Raw genomic sequence first — 22,203 nt, forward strand, 5'->3', positions numbered from 1 at the left:
AAGTGTAACTTCTTGTATTTTGGGTAGCTCTTTAAGGTGTCCGACGAAGGTGGCAGCTAGGAGGAAAGAGAGAAACTGGGCTTACCTCCTGGAGCAGGAAGAGAAAGAGAAATGTGGGCTGCGGGCCTCTCAGTCTCTGTCATCGGATGGCCCCATCCCTTTATTCAGGGCTTCAGGGCTGCCTCTCCTCTTCCATTTAGCTTTCTGTATCAGGGTCTGCTGGACAATGGCCTTTACACAGCTACTTTGGGCCCAAGATCAGCTTTTCTGTGCTCTCTCCCCAAGCTCAGGTCACAACTTAAAATTTGCAAAATCCCCTACACTTCTCCACTCAACACCAGCCCACCTCTGAAGTCTTCCAGGGGTGGTGAAACTCTCTGGAGGGAGGATGAAGGACGCCTGGTTTCATTCACCTATACATGCATGTGCAGATTGGGACAGAGAGCAAGGACAATTTCTGGGGGTGGGGTAGGGGTATATGAGGAAAGAATGGGATGGGACTGGAGGAGCCCGAAAGCCGGCTCTAGGGAGGTTTTCAAAGCATATCCAGTTATTTTCAGTGTGGGGTTTTGTCAGGAATGCTACAGCATCTATGGTAAAATTGAAAGAGGAAGAGATGCCTGCCTCACGGTGACAGGATCTTGAAGAACAGCAAATACAAAGAACTTGGGTATTATCAGAGGTTAGGAGATGGCGATGTTGAGGCCTTGGCCTCAGGGATGTTTATTTTTCCTCCATGATTTAAAACAAAGAAAAAATGCCCACATCCCACATGTTCAAAATAATTAACTAGGACAGTCGAATTGAAACCTAACAGTATGGTTAATAGACAGTTAAGTATTGATTAATTTTGTTTTTAAAGCTTACCCGTCCCCTATATTATAGGCAATATTGTTTTTAAGAATCAAATATTTCGTAAGCACCTAAGAGGTCCTGGAGTCTAACATTGTGCGTTTAAGGCTGAAGGGAGCCTTGGAGAACTTGACTGCTTTGTGGAGAACAGATGATGTCCATCTTGTCCAAAAGGAGCATGGAATGTTGGAGTGATGCCCCAGGAATCAAGACAGTGACCCTCTGCCTCAGAGAAGACCAGCCCTTCCCCAGCCTCCACATCTCCAGAGGCTGGAGCAGACAACGATGAGTTCTCCTGGACTGACCTGTCACACCTCCTTCTTCAGGATACTCACCACCACTCACTGGTTTGAGACCATTAGGAACAATGTCACTATGCATTTTATCCCTGTTATGTCACATGCAAGAAGCTCATGATTCGAGGTCATTGGGCAGACTCTCATGCCATAAGACCCTGGATATCCCTAGTTTTAATTCCATATTCCACCCCTCTCCAACTTTTGAAATTCTCCACTGGACAATCTGAGACTTATAGTCATCTATCAGTAAAATTCCCTGTATTTTCAGCTTCTTGGAATATTATCTTTACATTCTTGGTCTTGCTTCTGGCTCTTTGTCTCTCTCTCTCTCTCTCTCTCTCTCTCTATCCATAACTCTCTTATCATGATTTTTAATATTTCTATTCATAGAGGATCCTTGCTTCTATTGACCTTCATTCTGTTCACTATCTTTCCTAAAATAAGCTTGTCTTCCGTCCTTTCTCAGCCCCTCCTTCCCATGGTCATGCTGCATACCTATTGTCACGTAATTACAAAACCTCTATATGACCTCGGTTTCAATTATTTCACTCTCTGTCTGTAGGTACCTTCACCATAATTTTTTTTTAATCCCACCTTAATGAAACTGGTTCCTGCCTCCTATTCCCTGTCTACAGTACTCCCTCCATGTCTGTACTACTCTTTAATTTTCCCAGTTTAAACTCCACTATTATAATCACTCTTTGACATGTTCAAAGACTTTGCCATTCTCCATCTTCTTTGTGGCTTCTTAGCAAAATACAAATTCTGTTTTTACTTGACTCTTTGCTGCTTCTCTCTCCAGTTAGCTGACACACATGCACCCCTCACTTTAAATTCACGTGAGTCTTTAATGTCACATAATTTTTTCTCTCCCCCTCATCCTCCTAGGTTCTCATCTCCTTTCTCATTAAGGGATTTAAAACAAAGATAAAATGGACAACATTTACACAATTATAAATAAACACATGTCAAAGATTTATTTAATTCATTAATTAAGGAAGGAGCCAGTAAGATACTAAAATCAGTTCAAATAAGACTATGACTTGAGGAATGAGAATGGAAGCATTCTACATCCTACATAACTTACCCTCTACATTAATAAAAACTTACTATTCCAACATGATTTTGCTATTTTAGGAGGCTCTTGTCCAGGAAGGTAAAAATTTCAAATAAGTTTATTATTCAACCTAGAAATACAATTATATGTGATCAACTTTAATAGACAGCATTAACTCCTCAAGACTTTTCAAGCCTCCTTATCTTAAAATTCTTCTTACCTTACTGTTTCCATCAATCTTAAAGTGTTATCCTCACCCAGTCTTAATTAAGCCCCCGAACTGCAAGACCTATCTTGAATAGAAGTCTAAATTTTCATAAATATCTCAACTTTACCACTCTCCCTTTGAAGACACTGGCTCCTTTCTTACATTAAGACTAAACTTTGCCTTGTTTTGTCAGCAGATTATTTATGGGTTACTCTGAGGAAGCCAGCAGTTGACAAGAAATTTGTATTCTCAGCAGACAAAATTAATTTCATTTGCCATGAACAGAAATCAATTGCGATGCCAGACAGAAAACATTTGCTTTGTTAACATTTTCTACAATTTGTAGGGTTTCAAAATAGCCTAGACCCCAGTCCATCAAAGATAATCACAGTAGTACATCCTTATAGAACCAGATAATTCCCAGAGTCTGCTAGACAACATCCAAAATTCCACTCCAAGAGCACCAATAATCTTTTTCTCCCATTTCCAAATCTTTGCCAATGTTTCTTGACAATTCTTGTGAAGTTTTTCTCTAGGACCCAGCTTCAGTGCCCTGCAGTTTTCAGCCAGGATGGCCAGATAGAGAAAGGGTACAGTGTTCTAGGTTGGAAGATGATCCAGTACATGGGATACAGTAGAAAAGGCTTGGCTTTTTCCTTGGCTGACTCCTACTTCTCCCAGATTCTGAGGATGCAGCCAGCCTCTCTGGATGCTGGGGACATAGTTGGTGCTCAAGGGTATTGTCAGAAGGTCCAGGATGGTGACACAGGTTATCTCTTTCCTTGTTCATCATTAGCAACTCTTTCCTAATTCAGATTGGTGAGATTCTCTTTCCATCAAGGCCTTCAAGGCTCTCGATTTTTTAAAGGTTATTCAGACTAAGGGGTGAAGGACCAAAAAAAAGAGAATACATTACCAAAATCACTAAAGCAGTTACCAAGACTTTGCTAAAATGGAACAGATACCGTAGGGTTGTTTAATTCAAGTCATAACTGATATGAACAAAAATATGTGAATAAGGCTTTTTAAAAAAGCCTTCTTTGTAATAAAAGTGACATACTTTATTAGAATTTTAAATATGCATAGTCTGTCATCCAACTGTTCCACTTTGAGGTATTAAACCTATAGAAATACAGTTCCCCCAGAGGTGCACACAAATACACCTGAAAGGAAGTGTATTTCCAGCTATTTTATAATAGTGACACCTGTTTAAATAAAGATTTACTTGTTTATTTTAGACAAAGAAGGGCACAAGCAGAAGGAGAGGGAGACAAAATCTTAAGCAGACTCCCAGGTGAGTGCAGAGCCTGATACAGAACCCTGAGATCATGACCTGAACCAAAATCAAGAGTGGGAGGCTTAACTGACCAAACCCCCAGGAGCCCCAGTAGTGACAAATTTGATAGCAACAAAATGTCCATTAAAAAACCATTTATTTTGTTATGTCAGGCTAATCTCTTTAATAATCAAAACAACTCTGAAGTGGGTGTTACTACATTTTACAGAGAAGGAAAAGAAGTTTGAAGAGGTTCAATATATTGCCTAGTGACAAATGGCTGGTATGTATTGAATATGGTGAATTTCTCTAAGTCAAATCTGTGTGGCTTTAAAGTCTTTGTGGAACTTGGAGGATATACCACTCCTAGTAAGCACTGGGGCCCAGGATTCAGACTCCATTTAAGTTTTTCAATTACTTTAGTATTATAAAAACTTTGCCATAATTACCAACTTTGTGTATATGTTGTTTTGTACCTGTGAAGATATGTCTAAAAGGCAATTTCCTGTGTGGTTGCTGGATCAAAGGATAAATGCATAAGAATTTTGTCAAGATATTTCCAAATTCCACAAAAATTCTGTCGTATTTTATATTCATGGGCAATGTATGAGAGAGCTTGTTTTCTTAAATCTTTGCCAACACAGAGATATTCCTTTTAATTTTTGCTAATCTGACAGGTGAGAAATTGTATTTTGGTGTAGCCTTAACATTTTCTTTTGTTAATAGTTAAGCATATTCCAATTGACTTTGTCCTCTTTCATTAGATTGTTGATCTTTTCTTCCCTACATTTTATGGGCTTTTTATATATTAGAAAAACTTAACCATTCACCTGTAATATAATTTGAAAATATTTCTTCCCAGTTTGACCTTGACTTTTGATTTTGCTTATGGCATTTTATTTTGGGGATTTTTTTGGGGGGGAGGGCTTTGGTTTTGGTTGTTTTGCCATGAAAAAAAAGGGAAATATTTATTATTGGAAGATCATAGGAATATCTCTGTGGAAGAAACATATAAATAGAAAACTGAATGAAAGGAGGGATTGAGTCATGTAAAGATAAAGGAAGAGGGTGTTTCAAGCATCAGACTGACAGGTACCAGGACCTGAGGAGGAGATGAACTTGGTGTGTCTGCAAAACAGCAATAATGTCTATGTATTTTGTAGTAGGTATACTTAAAACAGTGTCTACAACAATTTCTAAATATGTTTAATTTTTATATTTAAAAATTATATTTGGTTGAATTCCCTTATTATAAATATTAGATTAATTCTTTTTTAAATCTTATGTTCTCTTTTCTATTCTTCTAGGTAGAGATAAAATTCATGTATGATTCTGCTTGGGTCCCAGGACTAATTTTTTTAAAAATTCAATTAATTAACATATATTGTATTATTAGTTACAGAAGTAGAGGTCATTGATACATTAGTCGCATATAACATTCAGTTCTCATTACACCACATGCCCTCCTTAATGTCCATCACCAAGTTACCCCATTCTCCACACTCTTCCCTCCAGCAACCAACCCTCAGTTTGTTTCCTATAATTAAGAGTCTTTTATGGTTTTTCTCAGGACAACTTATTATTAATTATGAGATAATTAGTTATTAATTGAGTTGGATGAGCTATTACTTAAAACAACAATACAAATAAAGCTATATTTGCAAAGCATTTATTATATACCAAGCACTGTATATATATATATAGTATACGATATATATTTTTTATATATTATATGTATTATATGTATATAGGAATACATATAATACATATTCTTATACATATATTAAAGAGAAGATACAAGTGGATGCTGAGAAAAGTCTAATTTGGATGGTAGATTCAGATAAGTTATCACATTTCCCCTAATCAGTTTTTCTTAGGACAGTGGGTTATCAAAAGATATTGAATAACAGGTAGAATAAAGTGGCGTGGGTATTACTGTAGATTTCTAATAAAGAAATTGAAGGTGGGTTTGAGTAGAGCGTGTATTTAAATAAATTGGGACATAGATGAGAATAGCTCTGCAATACCTGGGAGATGTAGACGTAAGGATAGGGTGACTATAGGAATAACCGATAGATACAGAAAGGATTAGGTTGAGGTCAAGTTGAGAACATTTATTTAGATTCCTGGGCAAGATGGGAAAACATCTGTTTAGCCCCTTCCCGAATCTGGTTGGTCCTCACTCCATAAATAATGGGATTGAGCATAGGTGGGATGACCACATAGAGGTTGGCCAGGAGGATATGGACATAGTGTGGGATGCGTCTCCCACCAAACCTGTAGGCAAAGACAGAGAAGAGGGCAGGGATGTAGAAGAGCAGGATGACACAGACATGAGAGCCACAAGTGCTCAGAGCCTTGGACCGGGCATTGCGAGAAGGGAGGCGGAAGACGGCTCGGAGGATATGAATGTAGGAAACAGTGATAAGAATGATGTCCAGGCCTGTGGAAAGTAGAGCAGCTGCCAACCCATACCAGACATTGATGGAGATATCAGAACAGGACAGACGGGCAATGCCCATGTGCTCACAAAAAGTGTGTGCGATGACATTGATCCGGCAGTAGTGCAGGCGCTTGAGAAGAAAGATGGACGGAAACATGATGATGAAGCTGCGGGTCAGGGTGGCAGCGACGATCTTCCCAATGACTGAGCTCGTGAGGACTGTGGCGTATCTTAGCGGGAAGCAGATGGCCACAAATCGGTCAAAGGCCATCGCCAGCAGGACAGCAGAGTCGGCCACGAAGAGAAAGTGGATGAAGAACATCTGGGTGAGACAGCCATCGAAGGAAATGTGGCTAGAACCCAGCCAGAAATTGGCCAGTGCTTTGGGCATTGTGGAAGTGGAGAGCAAGATATCAGCACTGGCCAGCATGGCCAAGAATACATACATGGGCTCATGCAGGCCTGGCTGGGAGAGGATGACACAAATTAAAAGGCCATTGCCTGCCAGGGCAACTGCATACATGGTGCAGAAGGGGATAGAGAGCCAGATGTGCAGGTGCTCCAGCCCAGGGATGCCAGTGAGGAGGCAGCCTGCCGCTCGAGTGTCAGAGTCATTCCCGGCAGCTGTGCTGCTGGCAGAGGAAAGGGCCATGATTTTCTTCTCCTGTACCAAAGGGGAAACATGTAGCTTCAGACTTCGTACACACCAGCAGAGTGCACGGAGAGGCTTGCAAACAGCCGCAAGGTCTGCACACACTCAGAGGTCCTACAACCACTCTGGGCTCTGTGCAGGCGTATTCTCTCTAGACAATGACCCACAGGCTCTCTGCACAAAGGGCATGGTTATAGACCCTGCCCACAGAAGGGGTCTGTATTCTTATTCTGAGGCTTTCAGTATCATCCTAGGACTTTCATAGGGCTCGAAAACATTGCCAAACCCAGTACAGTGCCACAGGTTCTGAAAAGAATGGGAACAGCTAGAACACCAAAAGCAATCTCTGTAATTGCTATAGGTATGTGAACTGTAATGAGCTCTGTGAAAGCCCCAGGCTCTGCCCAGAAGGCCAAAGCCCCACACCAACGAGCAATTGTCTTACTTGGCAGACCATGCGGGATAGTGGGATTGGGGGCAGTGGGCACTGAAGACACTGCATCTCTTTTCCCCCCATCACAGATGCTCTGACAAGTATGGAGGCAGTGAAGTCTGCTGTGGCATTTAGAAAGAGCACTGGACATTATGTGGGGAAAAAAAAGAAAAGACCTGGGTCTGCAAGTCACATAGTTACTTTCATGTGTGTGTGTGTTCTTGAACTATTTTTAAAAACTAGCTGCGTAAACACACCCGTACACACATTCCTGCATGTGTGCCTATGTATATATGTACATTTGTGTGTAAGTATGTATGCATGTCTAAAAGAATAATTTCCCCATCTATTCTCTGAATCCTCTTTTTTTCCTACCTCCTCTGGGACTTTGTTCCGTCAATTACTTCTCTCTTCTATATCTTCAATTTCTCCCAATTTTTCTTGAATCTTCTTTCTTAGATCTTTTGCATTTATAAATATTCACGTCTTTAGAACCTTGAAAACAAACAAACAAAACAACAACAGCTCTCATATAAACATCTTATTCTAGTAACCTGTTCTTTCTTCTTTCCTTTAAAGTCAGTCCTTCCATAAACACCTCTTTAGGTTTTGATTTCTTGATCCTCCACTGGTTCTTCTCTTGTCTCCTGGCCTTGCTTTCCAATCCTCATCAAGCCTTACGCTGTCCCACCAGGACTGTCGTTATTTCCTCTGGGCTGTCTGCAAACTCTCCTCACTCGCCCACTCGCCTTGGCTGATCTGGTCCACGGTCTGGGCTTCATTCAGTGTGCAGGTGCTAATACCTCCCAAATCTATATTTGTCATCTACCCAGTTTACCAGGCTTCAGATCCATTTACCTGAACACTGCCCCCCCTCCCACCACCTAGTCTGCACTTCTTCCAGTCTCTAAACCAGCCTCCATATGTAAATTGTTTCCTAAAGATAATTTTGAGCACAGTACTGACTTGATTACAAATCATAATCTCCCTCTGCCTGAAAGATTCACCCAAATATGTTTCCTGCTTCCTCTGCTGAAACTGGATCAAATACTTGTCTCTGAACCTGTTCTTCTTTCTCTGTGGTCTTTTCTATATTCTGCTTCTTCTACCTCCATCCACACTTTTATTTACCCAGTTTGTATTTCTCATTCAGGAAGACTTTCCTTATCCCCCAGGGAGGCTGTGTGCACCCTCAAGGCACCTGCATTGCCCTGCAAGCACCTGTCTCCCTCTAGAACTTACCACACTGAAATCTTTTCAGCCCCAATATATTGTGAGCTCCTTAAGGGTCAGGACTGCTGTCCTATTCACTGGTGTCTGGGACAGAGTTGACATGTGGTGAGCATTAAGAAAGATGAGAGAATAGGTAAGGCTCCACTCACATGGCCACATAAGTTCACACTGTCAAGGGCATACACTCATGCCATAAAAACCATGGGTTTGCACAGACCCTCTGTTCTCACACTCTCTTCTAGTCTACAGCCCATGCCACTTGTTGCCTTCATTCTTCCTCCAGCATCACTCACCATGGGCACCCTCCACTATGTGCTCCCACCTTCCTGGGTCCCATTTGCCCGAGTCAACATTCTTCTCTGGCTTCAGTTCTCCTTCTCCATAATCAGCCTCCAAGGCAGCCTTAGTTTACAGCAGCTCCCTATTGCTAATCCATGGGGCTTGTGTTTTCAGTCCAGTTGAGGCAGCCTTGATGTTGCTGCACCCCCAAACTAGGGAGTACCCCTAGGAGCTCCACTCACAAGTTTCTCTCTGGAAGCCCCTGTTTTCAGATCTCCCACTCCTTCTATGCCCAATTCCCTTGCCCTCTAGTTCTTGCTTTTCTCAGCTTTGGGGAAACTACCAGAAAAAGTATTCCTTCTATTTCCAACTCCCACCTGTTTTGGAGTCCTTTAACTGACTCTTCCATCCAGGAACTTTATCCTTTATAAATGCCCCCCCCCCCCCCGCAACTGCAGTAGAATAACATTTTCCCCACTGTTTCTCAATGTCAGAGGATAGTGTTTGTGTGCCATTTATGAGTCTACTATCTTTCTTATAAGCCAAGGATCATCTGCTCATCAATCCTCACCTGTATAAAAGAGACCCTTTATAAAAAGTGACCCTTCAAACTGTTCTTCCCCCATTGTACCCTGCAGAAGAACATAATTCCCTCGGGTGACCTAGTCCACTCTTCCCCTTCATCGTTCACATCTCCTTGAATGTTGCTAAGAGCTGTCTACTTATCTTGTACCCATTACCCATTCATTCCCCCATATTAATAACCTCCTCTCCAACTTGAAAATATATGACCCAGACTTACCTCTCTGAGACCACCTTTTCAGGTTCACAGTTTTTCCATTCAATGTTTCTTGCACAGCTCAGCCTTCCTCAATATATAGAATTGAATCTAGGGCCTTGCTTAATATGGTCTTTGTTTCCTCTTTTCCTTTGGGGATACGGATTCTCCTCCTTTTTTATGTCCTTTCCCCCTTAGTTTCGAATTCCTCCCCTGACACTTGGGCCAATATACTTCTATTCAACACAGGATCTAAGGCACACAAGGAGATGTTCTGGCATAGAGCCAGAGAAAAGAAATCAATTGATAGACACTCTGAGAACCAAAGGAGTGTGGTGCAGGGATGGTCAGCACCAACTCAGAGGCTCTTACTTAGTGTGAGAGTTTCCATTGAACTTGTTTTTGCATCTCCTTCCTGATACTAGTTCTTTTCCATGCCTTCAATCCCACTCTCTCTCCTCTCTTTCTCTCATCCTTTTGTCCTTCCTAGAGCATTTTCCTCTTGGGCTTCTTTCATTCACCATCTGTCTAGTGTCTGTCTTCAAACCTCTGCTCCTTTTTTATGTTAATGCTCTCTCTTTACCCCTTCATTGCTAAAATCTGTTGTATTCAAATGTCATCCTGAAGGAAAGGATATATAGGGACTATTGTTCCTATCTTGCTCATTTAAAAACTGGAAAAGTCAAGAGTGTTCCTTTCTTTAGTAAATATTCCAGGTCTACAGGTAAGGGAAACATGTCTTCTTACCGTGAGCAGCTACGCGTAATTAAGTAAGACAGTGGGTGTAAAGACCTATGGCAATCCAGAGGCTAGAAGTATAATTCTGCTTGGTAAAGTTAGGGTGGCTTCAGGGAGTGTCCAATTGCACTTGGGACTGAAAGTATGTGGTGTGCACAGATTTGTGTGTGCATGTGTGTTTATGATTTTATTGTGAGTGACAAGTGAGACAATGAATGTGAAAGAACTTTGTAAGTTTCTGTTGATTTAATTGCCTATTCTTGCACTAGCATCACACTTTCTTGATTACTGTTTCATTATAAGTTTTAACTCAGGAATTAGGAGTCCTCCTATTTCACACTGCTTTTTTTTTTTTTTTAGAATTGATTTGACTATTCTGGATCCCTGAGACTCCATATGGATTTTAGAAACAATTTGTTAATTTCTATGAAGAAGTCAGCTGTGATTCTTATAGAGATTGAGTTGAATCTGCAGATCAATTTAGGAAGTATTGCCATCTTCACAATGTTGAGTTTTCCGATCCATGAACATGTGATATTTCCCCCATTCATTATGCAGAGCACGTCTCCTTTAATTTTTCAACAATATTTTCTATTTTTCAGAGTATACAATTTATACATCTTAAATTTATTCTTTTTTTTTTTAAGATTTTATTTATTTGACAGACAGAGATCACAAGTAGGCAGAGAGGCAGGCAGAGAAGGGGGAAGGGAGCAGGCTCCCTGCTGAGCAGAGAGCCCAATGCGGGGCTCAATCCCAGGACCCTGGAATCATGACCCGAGCCAAAGGCAGAGGCTTTAACCCACTGAGCCACCCAGGCACCCCCTAAATTTATTCTTAAGTATTTTATTCTTTGTGATGTTTTTATAAATTGAATCATTTTACTAATTTGTTATAAGATTGTTCATTACAAATGAATAGAAATATAAGCAATTTTTGTATATTGACCTTAAATATTGTGTAATTAACTATACATGCTGAACTCATGTATAGTTCTAATGGTTTCTTATTTTTATTTTTAGTGGATTCCTTAGGATTTTCTATATAAAGATCATGTCAACTATAGATTGAGATAGTTTAACTTATTCTCTTCCAATCTAGATGCCTTGGCGAGAACCTCCAGTACACTGTTGAATAAAAGTGACAAGAGCAGACATCCTATCTTCTTGATCTTAGGGAGAAATATCCAATCATTCACCATCAAGTACGATGTTAGCTGTGAACTTTACACAGATGCAACTTATTGAGTTGAGGGAACTGCTATCCTAGTTTGTTGAGTGTCATCTGCATTTCTGAAGAAGAGTTTTTGTGAGATATAGAATTCTTAGTTGAGATTTTTTTTTTTCTTTCAGCCCTTTGAATGTTATTCCATTGCTTTCTCACCTCCATGGTTTCTGATGAATTATTAGCTGTCAGTCCTATTAACAAGTCCTTGTACATAATGAGTTGCTTCCCTCCATGTTTTCAATACTCTGTCTTTGGCTTTCAGCAATTTCATTATGAAATGTCTCATTGTGGATTTCTTTGTATTTGTCCTACCAAAAAATAATTGAGCTTCTTGGATGTGTAGATTCATTTAAAAATACATTTAGGAAGTTTATTGCCATTCTTTCTTTCTTTTTTCTTTATTATCACTTTATTTATCTATCTATTTATTTATTTATTTATTTATGAGAAAGAGAGCACAAGCAGGAGGGAGGAGTAAAGGGAGAGGGAGAAACTGACTCCCCACCAAGTGGGACTCAATCCCAGGACTTAAGATCATGACCTGAGCCAAGGGCAGACATTTAGCCAACTGAGCCATCCAGACACTCCCATTATTTCTTTAAATATTCTTTCTGCACTGTTCCCTCTTTCCTTTCTTTCTCAGACTCACATTATGTATCATATGTTGGTACACTTGGTAGTGTCTCATGTCTCTTAGGCTCTATTCATTTTTTATTACTTTTTAAAATTTTAGTTTCTCAGATTGGTTGACCTCAATTGACCTGTCTTTTCATTTGGTGAGTCTTTATTTTGCTAGTTCAAATCTGCCTTTGAGCCCCTTTTAGTTTGGTTATTATAATTTTCAACTCCAGTATTTATATTTGTTTTCTTTTTCTTTTCCTTTTTTATAATTCTAATCCTATAGACATGGTTGGTTTTAGCTCTTTGAACATATTAAAATAGCTGATATCAAGTCTTTGTATAATAATTCAAACATCTGGGCTTTTAAAGAACAGTTTCTATTGATTATTCTTTTTCTAGTCTGTGAATTATATGAGACATGCAAAGACACTGGGCAGTGGTTTAAACTGTGGTAACTCTGGAAATTGGATTTTCCCTTATTCCTAGGGTATGCTTGTGTTGCTAATTGTTCTAGCTGCTGTTTGTTTAATCACTTTCTTGAACTAATTCTCTAAAGTTTATATTTTTTGTCTCATGTGATCACTGAAGTCTCTACTAGGTTATCCTAGAGTTCAGCTAATGATTAAACAGAGATTTTCGTAAATACCAAGAACAATAAACCACCCAGTCTTTACTGAGGGGCTCTGTGTGCATTTTAGAGCACATAGTCACTACTCAGCCATGCAGTTTACAACCCTGCCTTAGCCTTCATTTCCAGCTTATTTCCAGCTTTTGCAGAGCCTGAGGTTAGCAAGAGGTGAGAACTTAGAGCATTCTTAGGTTTTTCCTGAGCATGCTCACTGCTCACATGTCTCTGAGTGTCTAGATTCACAAGGATATGCCAGTCTTTTCCAAAGCTTCTACAGATGTCTCATTTCTACAGCTTTAACTTTTCAGTTTTTTTGGTTAGTTTACTGTCTGCTGTAATGGTCTATGTTGCCTCAAGCAGCAACAAAACTAAAACACTTGCCAGCTTTGTTTTCAATAAATGTCTCCTTCTCCCAGAAACCTTTTAATACTGGACAAACTTTGTTCAACTGTGTAAGTCAGGTCTTCCAAGGAACTACCAGACAAGTTAGATAATGAAAATTCTTTGGGAATGAGGATTTGAATGAGCCCAGTTTCCATTTTGCTTCCTCCAGTGGCTGCCAAACTTCTCTGGGAATGTAAGCTGTTATTTTTAAGGCTCTACATAGCTGGAGAGAGGAGAATAATTTTCAGACAACTTAAAACTCCACAAAGCTCTTTGTTCTTGCTCTGTTGAGCCACTTTTCTTGAATAAATGCTCTGCAAGTGGCTTCAAGCATTTGATTAACTCCCAGAATTATGAATAAGTTGACCCTTATTATTTAACTAATTTTTTTCATAACTTTTACAAAGGGCAAACTATTAAAGGTCTTTACTCATCCATTTTTCCATGTCATCTCCTTAATTTGGTTGTCTTAATATTAAAATGAGATTGAAATTTCAGGACATATTGATAAGCCCTGGTCATAAGTCTTAACAGATTTTCTCTTCATTATTAAAATAATGATAAATGGTGTTCAAATAGCACTAACCCAGTATTCAGCTCTCTGTTTTAAGGTCAGATTCTTCAATTCTCCATGAACATCTAAACCCCAAGCAGGTGTTGTTCTTTCGGTGATGAAGAAAAGACAAAATAAAAAAAAGAAACAAATAGAAGCAAATAACAATCAAATAAACAGATGTAGTCTCACTAACAAAACTTTAAAAAGATTAGCCTTGTGCCATTTTGCACAAGGGAGCTATTCTGACCCTTTTATGTACAAGATTACATCCCTTAGGGAGAAACTGTGAACCTATAGTAAACTTTCATCATAATTTTTACCTCATTTGGGACACTGGGGGGAGAATTTCCCCTATTTTATAATACAGATATGGAAAATAAAACAACATCCAAATGGAAAAATTTTAAAAAGCATTCTTAAACATAGGAGCAGAAGTGTGCTTGAGCTGGCTTGAAAGAGTTTCAAAAACTGATTGTGTCTTTCTCTACCAATCCTTCTTTTTAAGTTTTGTCATTTTAAAAAGGGAGGGGTGTTTCATATTCTATGCAAACATGTAAAATATATAGAATAAAATATAGGAAAATAAATTTATGACAACTGGATAAGAACTTATTTCTTATTAGAACCCAAAAAGTACAAATAATAAAATTAACGCTTAACCAATTGATTATACCTACATAGAAAATGTCTGTATAGACAAATATAAAATAAGTAAAATGATAAGTATCAGCCTGGAAGTAGTTTTTTAATAATGGGAAAATAACTATGAGGCAGTCCTATAAATAAATAAATAAATAAATAAATAAGAAAAAAGGACAAAAATTGCAATAGAAAATGGGTCAAATAGGGGGCGCCTGGGTGGCTCAGTGGGTTAAAACTTCTGCCTTCGGCTCAGGTAATGATCTCAGGGTCCTGGGATCAAGCCCCGCATCGGGCTCTCTGCTCAGCAGGGAGCCTGCTTCCCTTCCTCTCACTCTCTGCCTGCCTTTCTGCCTCCTTGTGATCTCTGTCAAATAAATAAAATCTTTAAAAATAAAAAAAGAGGGGCGCCTGGGTGGCTCAGTGGGTTAAAGCCGCTGCCTTCGGCTCAGGTCGTGATCCCAGCGTCCTGGGATCGAGCCCCACATCGGGCTTTCTGCTCGGCAGGGAGCCTGCTTCCTCCCTTCTCTCTCTGCCTGCCTCTATGCCTACTTGTGATCTCTAATAAACAAATAAAGTCTTTAAATAAGTAGGCAAAGAAAAGACAAAGACACCTGTATGTTTAATATATGTATTTGAGAATATATTTGCCCTGAATTCTGTCAGTTGGTTTTTTAAATTTCCATTTAACATTCCTTCTTTTTGAAAAATTTGGAACACTATATCTACATCTGAATGAAATTTAACTTCCTTCAATTGGATGTATTCTTAAAGATCTATCAGGAAAGAGTAAGTCAGAAATAATGATTCCCTTTTTTTTTTCCCAAAAATGTTCAAAGTGAAGGTTTTTTTAATCTGTTTTTTTAATTTTTATTTATTTTATTTATTTTAATTTTTATTATTTTTTTTTAATTTCTTTTCAGTGTTCCAGAATTCATTGTTTATGCACTACACCCAGTGCTCCATGCAGTACGTGCCCTCCATATACCTACCACCAGGCTCACCCAACTTCCCAGCCCCTGCCCCTCCAAAACCCTCAGTTTGTTTTTCAGAGTCCACAGTCTCTCATCGTTCGTCTCCTCCTCCAATTTCCCCCAAATCCCTTCTCCTCTCCATCTCCCCATGTCCTCTGTGTTATTTCTTATGCTCCACAAATAAGCAAAACCATATGATAATTGACTCTCTCTGCTTGACTTATTTCACTCGCATTCTTCCAGTATGACTAATATGTTGATGTGATAGCCATTGATGGTGCTGTCTTTGGTGACTCCTTGATTCTAACTTGTGACCCCTAGATTGTAGGGTATAGAGGTTTATTCTGGGAACTGAGAATCACTTGTGCTAATGTTCATGGCAGAAGTGTTAGCTTCTTGATTCTTGTTTTTTTTTTTTTTTTTTAAATTGTAACCCTGGATATAGTAGCTGCCTTAGTAAAATACCATTCTGGCAGTCATTGCTCTGTTCTTTGAAATTGTTCCTTTGATTCTGTCAAATATTTTTAGTATACATAAAATTATTATCATTCACTAGAGTTTCTCTGCAAACCAACAGTCATGTGATTTTATATGTACGCTGTATGAGAGCCCTCTTTCCTGTAGAGTCAAACACTATTTAGTCAATAATATTTGTTATTGAGTACTTACTGGTGATAACCAGATAAAGTCATCGCTCTCATGCAAATTATATCCCAGTAGAAACATGTAGATAATAATAAGTGAATAAATAAGTGAATCCACAATTATGGCAGGTTGTGATAAGAGAAATGAAGAAAAATAAAGTAAGGATTTAGGGATTGAGAATGATGGGGGCACAGATAGGTTCTATTTTGCATAGGATCAATCAGGAGTGATGTCATATCAGATACTTGAATTAGACGTTGAAAGCAAACATTCAGAGTTTTGGTTAAAGGTCTTCCCTAGCAGGGGTATAATTAAGAGCAAGGACCTAGAGACATGAGCTTGACTGGTGTGTCTGAAGAATAGGTAGTGGTATATTATGACTGGAGGATTGGTGGGGATAAGTGATTGGGTGGGGAAGAGGCTGCATGATTCAGGGGCTTCAGTAAGTCATGCAATACAGATTTTATATTTTATTCTTAGTGAACTAGAAAAGCACAATAAGAGGTCTTTAAAAACTATTTAAATTTTGACATAATTATAAATTCATAGAAGTTCACAAAGAAACATACTAGGAAATCTCATGCACCTTTATTCCAGCCTTTCAATGTTGATGTCTTAAATATCTATCACAAAATATCAAACCCAAGAAATTGACAAGGACCCCTAGAGCTCATTCCAATTCCACCATTTATACATGCACTCATTTGTGTCTGTATGTATATTTCTATGCAATTTTATTACATGTATTGCCTTGCTAAACTACCAACAAAATCATGATATTCAAATGGAACATTGCCACAAGATTCCCACATTTTACTGCTATATAGCCATGACTATCCCTTCCCTCTTCCTAACCCTTGACAGCCACTATTCTAGTCTCTATCTCTATAATTATATTTTACCAATGTTTCATGAATGGAATTATGCAGTATGCACTCTTTTGAGAATGGCTTTTCACTCTGCACGATTTCTTTGCGGTTCATGCAAGTTGTTGAGTGTGCCAACAGTTCGTTTCTGTATATTGCTAGGTAGTATTCCATGATACTACAGTTTGTCTAACCATCATTTTTGAAGAATATTTGTGTAGTTTTCAGTTGAGACTATTATGAATAAAGCCTTATGAGCATCCAACTATAAATTCATGCATGAAAAAAAATCTCTGTTTCTCTGGGATAAATGCCCAATATCTACTGCAAAATGTGCAATAGCTGGGTTACATGGAAAGTCTGTTTTTAGTTTTGAAAAGAACTGTCAAACGATTTTCCATAGTGGTCGTCAAAAAGATTTTGAAGTGAGAAATTACATGTTATGGCTTACGTGTTTAGAGATATTATTGACTTTTCTATGGTAAGTAAATTGAAGATACACCATGTAAGAAGGTATTTTGACTTTCCAGATGAGAGATTATAGCCACATGGACTAGGGACGGAGAATTAGAGGTTTTGAAAATAAATTTTGAATACACTTTGATAGTAGAGCTAATAGGATTTAATGATGATCGCGCAAGTGGTATAAGAGAAAGAATCAAGAATGATTCAAAGGTTATTGGTCTCAGCAACTGGAATGATGGAGTTGCTATTTACAGTGATAAAGATGGTTTAAGGAGGAGGAAGAGTCTGATTTTGGACATGTTTCGCTTGAAATGCCTATACAACATTAGGTAGATGTGCTGAGAAAGCAGTTGAATCTAGGAATCTGGAATATAAATTTAGGAGTCATGACTGAATAAATGGTGCTTAAAATACACACACACACACTCACACACACACTTTGTGGAATAAAACTAGAGCAAGGAGAGCTGAAGACGGAGCACTGGAGTAATAAAAGATTCAGAAAAAAGGAAAGAAGAGGACCTAGAAAGGGAGAAAAAAAGAATCAGCCAATGAGGTAGAAGAAGGGACAGGAGAAAATATAAAAATCAAGATATGAAAGAAAAAAATTGGAGTAGGTGGAAGCATTTGTAGTTTCCAAATGCTGCATATGTGTTGAGTAGATAGACAGCTGAGAATTACCCATAAGACTGGATGTTATGGAGGTCACTGGGCACCAGAAAGAGGGCAGTTTTAGTGGGTGGTAGAGACTGGAGAGTGTTCATGAAAGAATGGGAAGAAAGAAGTGGAAACTATAATGAGGGGAGCATTTTTTCTCATAGTCTTAGGACTATGTAAGAGAAGAGAAATGCTGGTGAGTTTTAAAAAAAACATTATCTTGTATCCCTTTACTGTAATAAACTCCTATCTTAGTAGTTTCTGGTACAGAAAACTTACAAAGACTATACAGAGATTTCCTATAATTAATAATAAAATATCACTAATATCTTATACTAGTATGGTACATTTTATAACCAATATACCAATATTGACACATTATTATTAATGAAGGTAAAGTGATATCAACAAAGGTTCATTTCAGATATAATTTATATCAGAAAGATTTACTTCTGTTTACAGTATATTTGCAGTAGAAATACCAATATATAACTAAGATTATTTGTACAGAAAAAAAGATGATGATATAATTATAGGTGATACATACATACATGTATATTCTTTTTTTTTTCATTTTATTTTATGTCTCTTCAGTGTTCCAAAACTCATTGTTTATACACCACACTCAGTGCCCCATGCAATATGTGCCCTCCCTAATACCACTACCACGCTCACCCCATATATTCTTTCTTATATACAAGAACTAATTATAATAGTTAAACATCTTTTGAGCATTTACTATATGTTTTATAGGTTCAGAAAACAACCTTGTTAGAAAGAGCTATAACTCAACACTACTTCTTTTGATATAGCATCCTAGAATGGTATATATCTGTTTCATTTTCAACAAATCATTTTATAATTAAATTTATTTGTTCCAAAGAATCAATCTTGACGCCTTTATAAAGAGGACAGCTGATAATAAAGATCGTTTCATTTCTGTGAGTCATTGTTTCTTAGGGATATTTTGTTTACTTGGTTTTATACTCAAAGTATGATGTATTTATTCTATATTCCCAAATTGTCTATGTTAAGAACTGTGGGGAGTCTGAAATTTTCCTCTCCTTTCAAGCTAACCAAGTTATCTTGCCACAGTTTCATGGTGGCTGGTAGAAGACACAAATTCCTCGGCCAGAGACAAAGACAATTTAGTACAAGCAGCCATAACAGTTTTCTCTAGTTTTAACTGATGTACTTTTTCTGTCCCAGAGTCCTATCCTGGAAACTTCATGTATTTAGTTTCATATCTCCTTAGGCTCTTCTTAGATGGAACAGTTTAGTTTTAAAATATTTCAGTGTGTCACTATTTTACTTTGATGTTTTTGAAATGGAGTTTTTGTGTATACTAAGTGTTTTTATTTTAGAATGCTAGACTTACTTTTTTATATTGTTGAAATGGATGGGGTTAGTGTTACCCTGTGCTGAGTTTGATTTTTTGTTCTGGAATTTCCACTTTGACCTGCTGAGATGAAAGAAGGTCAATTTCATGTAAGTTGCTTAAAGATCTGCAAGAACTCAGGGGCACAGCAGAGTCAAAAGAATACATTTTTAGGGGAGGAGGAGATTATTTTACCCATTAAAACAATTTTTTTTTAAGATTTTATTTATTTATTTGACAGATAGAGAGTATAAGTAGGCAGAGCAGCAGGCAGAGGTAGAGAGAGAAGCAGACTCCCCTGCTGAGCAGGGAGACTGATGCGGGGCTCCATCCCAGGACGCTGGGATCATGGCCCGAGCCAAAGGCAGCCGCTTAACCGACTGAGCCACCCAGGCGCCCCTATTTTACCCATTTTTATGTGCCACAATTGATATACCAAGCTGGCCAGCATACAACCTTTAATACTCTGGCCTGTTTTCCCTTGAGATACTCTGAACTTGATACTTTTATCTGATTTGTAAAATGGAAAGCTTAGTACCACAAAATTGCAATGTCTCTTCAGCTCTTTCCTTAGTAAGCAGATCTGTTACACTGTCAAGACAATTCAAGTGTGAAATGTCCCTGGAAGGCACTAAGACCTGTGGTAGGTTGTTGTGTTTTTTTTGTTTGTTTTGTTTTCTTTTTGGCAATACATTAACAGAATCAATAAAATGAAAATAAGAGAAGTGAGAGAAGAAGTGGTTTCAAGAATAACTTTAAGGTTTCTGCCATAAGCATCTGGTTGTTAATGATAATCACCAGCAGTAAGTTAAACATTCGATAATATGCAAAGACCTAAGGGAGTTGTTTATGTAAAAGATTAACTTATCTTGCTCAGGAGTATAGAGTTTCTTCAAAGTACGTTAGAAGTAGAGAACAGAAAGCCCCATTTGGTGAAACAGGTGATACTCATATCTGTCCTACAACCATATCTGGAACTCACCCACATCCCTAATCAATCGATTGTTTTCCTCCAAACACTCACATAAACATCTGAGATCTGAGTTTAAAGGGTTATTATCACACGATTCTTCAGAGTCAGAACCTGGAGCCTAGCTAATTTAAATTAGTTTTTTTTTCTTTCAAAAAAATTATTTCTTGAATTCTCTGTAAATGACTACTCTATGCAGGCTGAAGTATTCCAGCACTTCCTGGTTCCTCCTCTCTGTCCCAAACCCTGAATCATGCCATGTTTCTAGACCAGGAAAACATTAATGGAAACATTTATATACTAATACTAATAGTATTGACTGGTGACTAGAGTCCCTGGAGTCCCCCTAGAATTTAGACACCTCATTTCTCAGTCTTTCCATCCCCTGAGAAAAGCAGTGAGAAATAAAAGGTTATGCTGTCCAGGTGTGCCTGTCTTTCTTGGCTGGAATTAAATTTCTTTGTTCCTATGCCTCACCTCTTGTCTGGGTACCCTTCTCTTTATATGTTCTCCCCAACTGTGTTGTGTTACCTCCTGTATCTTTTTCTGTTCTTATCTTGGAGCTATCCTCTTCAAGCCCTTTATTGGTTTCCTAACATCAGAATAAGGTGCCTGTGAGTATAATCTGAGTGTGGTAATGTTGGTAGGTGTCTTGGGGAGGCAGACTGGAGAAGATCCTGGGAAAAATCCAGGGAAAGATTATGGTAGCTAAAATAATGAATGACCCCTTAAAGATATGCATATCCTAATTCCTGGAACCTGCACATAAGTTATTTATATGTCAAAAGATATTTATGACTGCTAATCACTTGACTTTAAAATACTACATTGGGTTATCTGGGTGATTCTGATGTAATTGCAGTGGTCTTTAAAAGTAGAAGAGGGAGATAGAAAAGTTCAGAGTCAGAGAGAGATATGTGACTGTAGAGGTTAGAATAAGGAGACTAAAAAAAGACTCAACCCACTTTTATTATCTTTGAAGATGGAGGATGAGACAATAAGCCAAGGAAATGTGTGTGTGGGGTGTGTGTGTGTGTGTGTGTATTCAAGCTATATATTCAATATTTTCTGACCCAAACAGGACACAATGAAAAAATAAGTAAAGAATGACAAGCTTGAAATACCAGTTTTACTCCTGAGATTGTATGAATGGTTATTCTATGTGAAATCCTGCCTTCTTTTATTCTAGAAGAGATGCATGAGGACAGAAAATTGTCCTCAAGAGGAGTTCCCAATCATTAACAAAGGATGCTCACATATCTAGAAAAGAGAATCCAAGAGAATAAGCATGAAAATAATGTAAAAATGCAGTCATCTGGTAATTTGTTTGGTAAAATTATTAAAATGATTTTACAAGCGAGGGAATGGACTGCTTGGTTCAGGAGAAGGTGTGCTGGAGGCATCAGTGTTGGTAAGGATCAAGAGCAATGAATAGAATTTACACAGGTTGAGAGAAAACAAGATTACACTGATGGAAAAGGCAGCAATCTAAGCAATGAATTGTAGGAATAAAGGAGAAATCTGTGGGGGTCGATATGGACACCTTGTAGGAAAAATGTGAGACACATTCACATAGGTAGAACAAAAATACATAAGGAAACTACTGATTTGCCAAGCAGGAAATAAAATATATTCTGTATGTGTAATGGCGGCAATGACAAGCTTTTATTTTTTTATTTTATTTATTTATTTTTTTAAGATTTTATTTATTTGACAGACAGAGATCACAAGTCAGCAGAGGCAGAGAGGAGGGGGAAGAAGCAGGCTCCCTGCTGAGCAGAGAGCCCGATGCGGGGCTCTATCCCAGGTCCCTGGGATCATGACCTGGGCCGAAGGCAGAGGCTTAACCCACTGAGCCACTCAGGCGCCCCAAGCTTTTGTTTTTTTTAATACTTTTTAGGATTTTATTTATTTGTCAGAGAGAGAGAGTTCACGTGTGAGCTAG

General features: G+C 38.3%; 1 protein-coding gene across 1 annotated transcript; it reads right to left on the reverse strand.

Moving 5' to 3' along the window:
• Positions 1-5,806: 5,806 nt before the first annotated feature.
• LOC308350154 (olfactory receptor 52B6-like) lies at positions 5,807-6,787 on the reverse strand (the record flags this gene model as incomplete). Its single annotated transcript, XM_080815157.1, has 1 exon — positions 5,807-6,787. The coding sequence occupies one exon, from the start codon at positions 6,785-6,787 to the stop codon at positions 5,807-5,809; it is 981 nt and encodes a 326-aa protein (XP_080671283.1).
• Positions 6,788-22,203: the final 15,416 nt, after the last annotated feature.

The sequence above is a fragment of the Martes martes genome (genome assembly GCF_963455335.1).
Source record: "Martes martes genome assembly, chromosome: 10".
NCBI lineage: Eukaryota > Metazoa > Chordata > Mammalia > Carnivora > Mustelidae > Martes > Martes martes.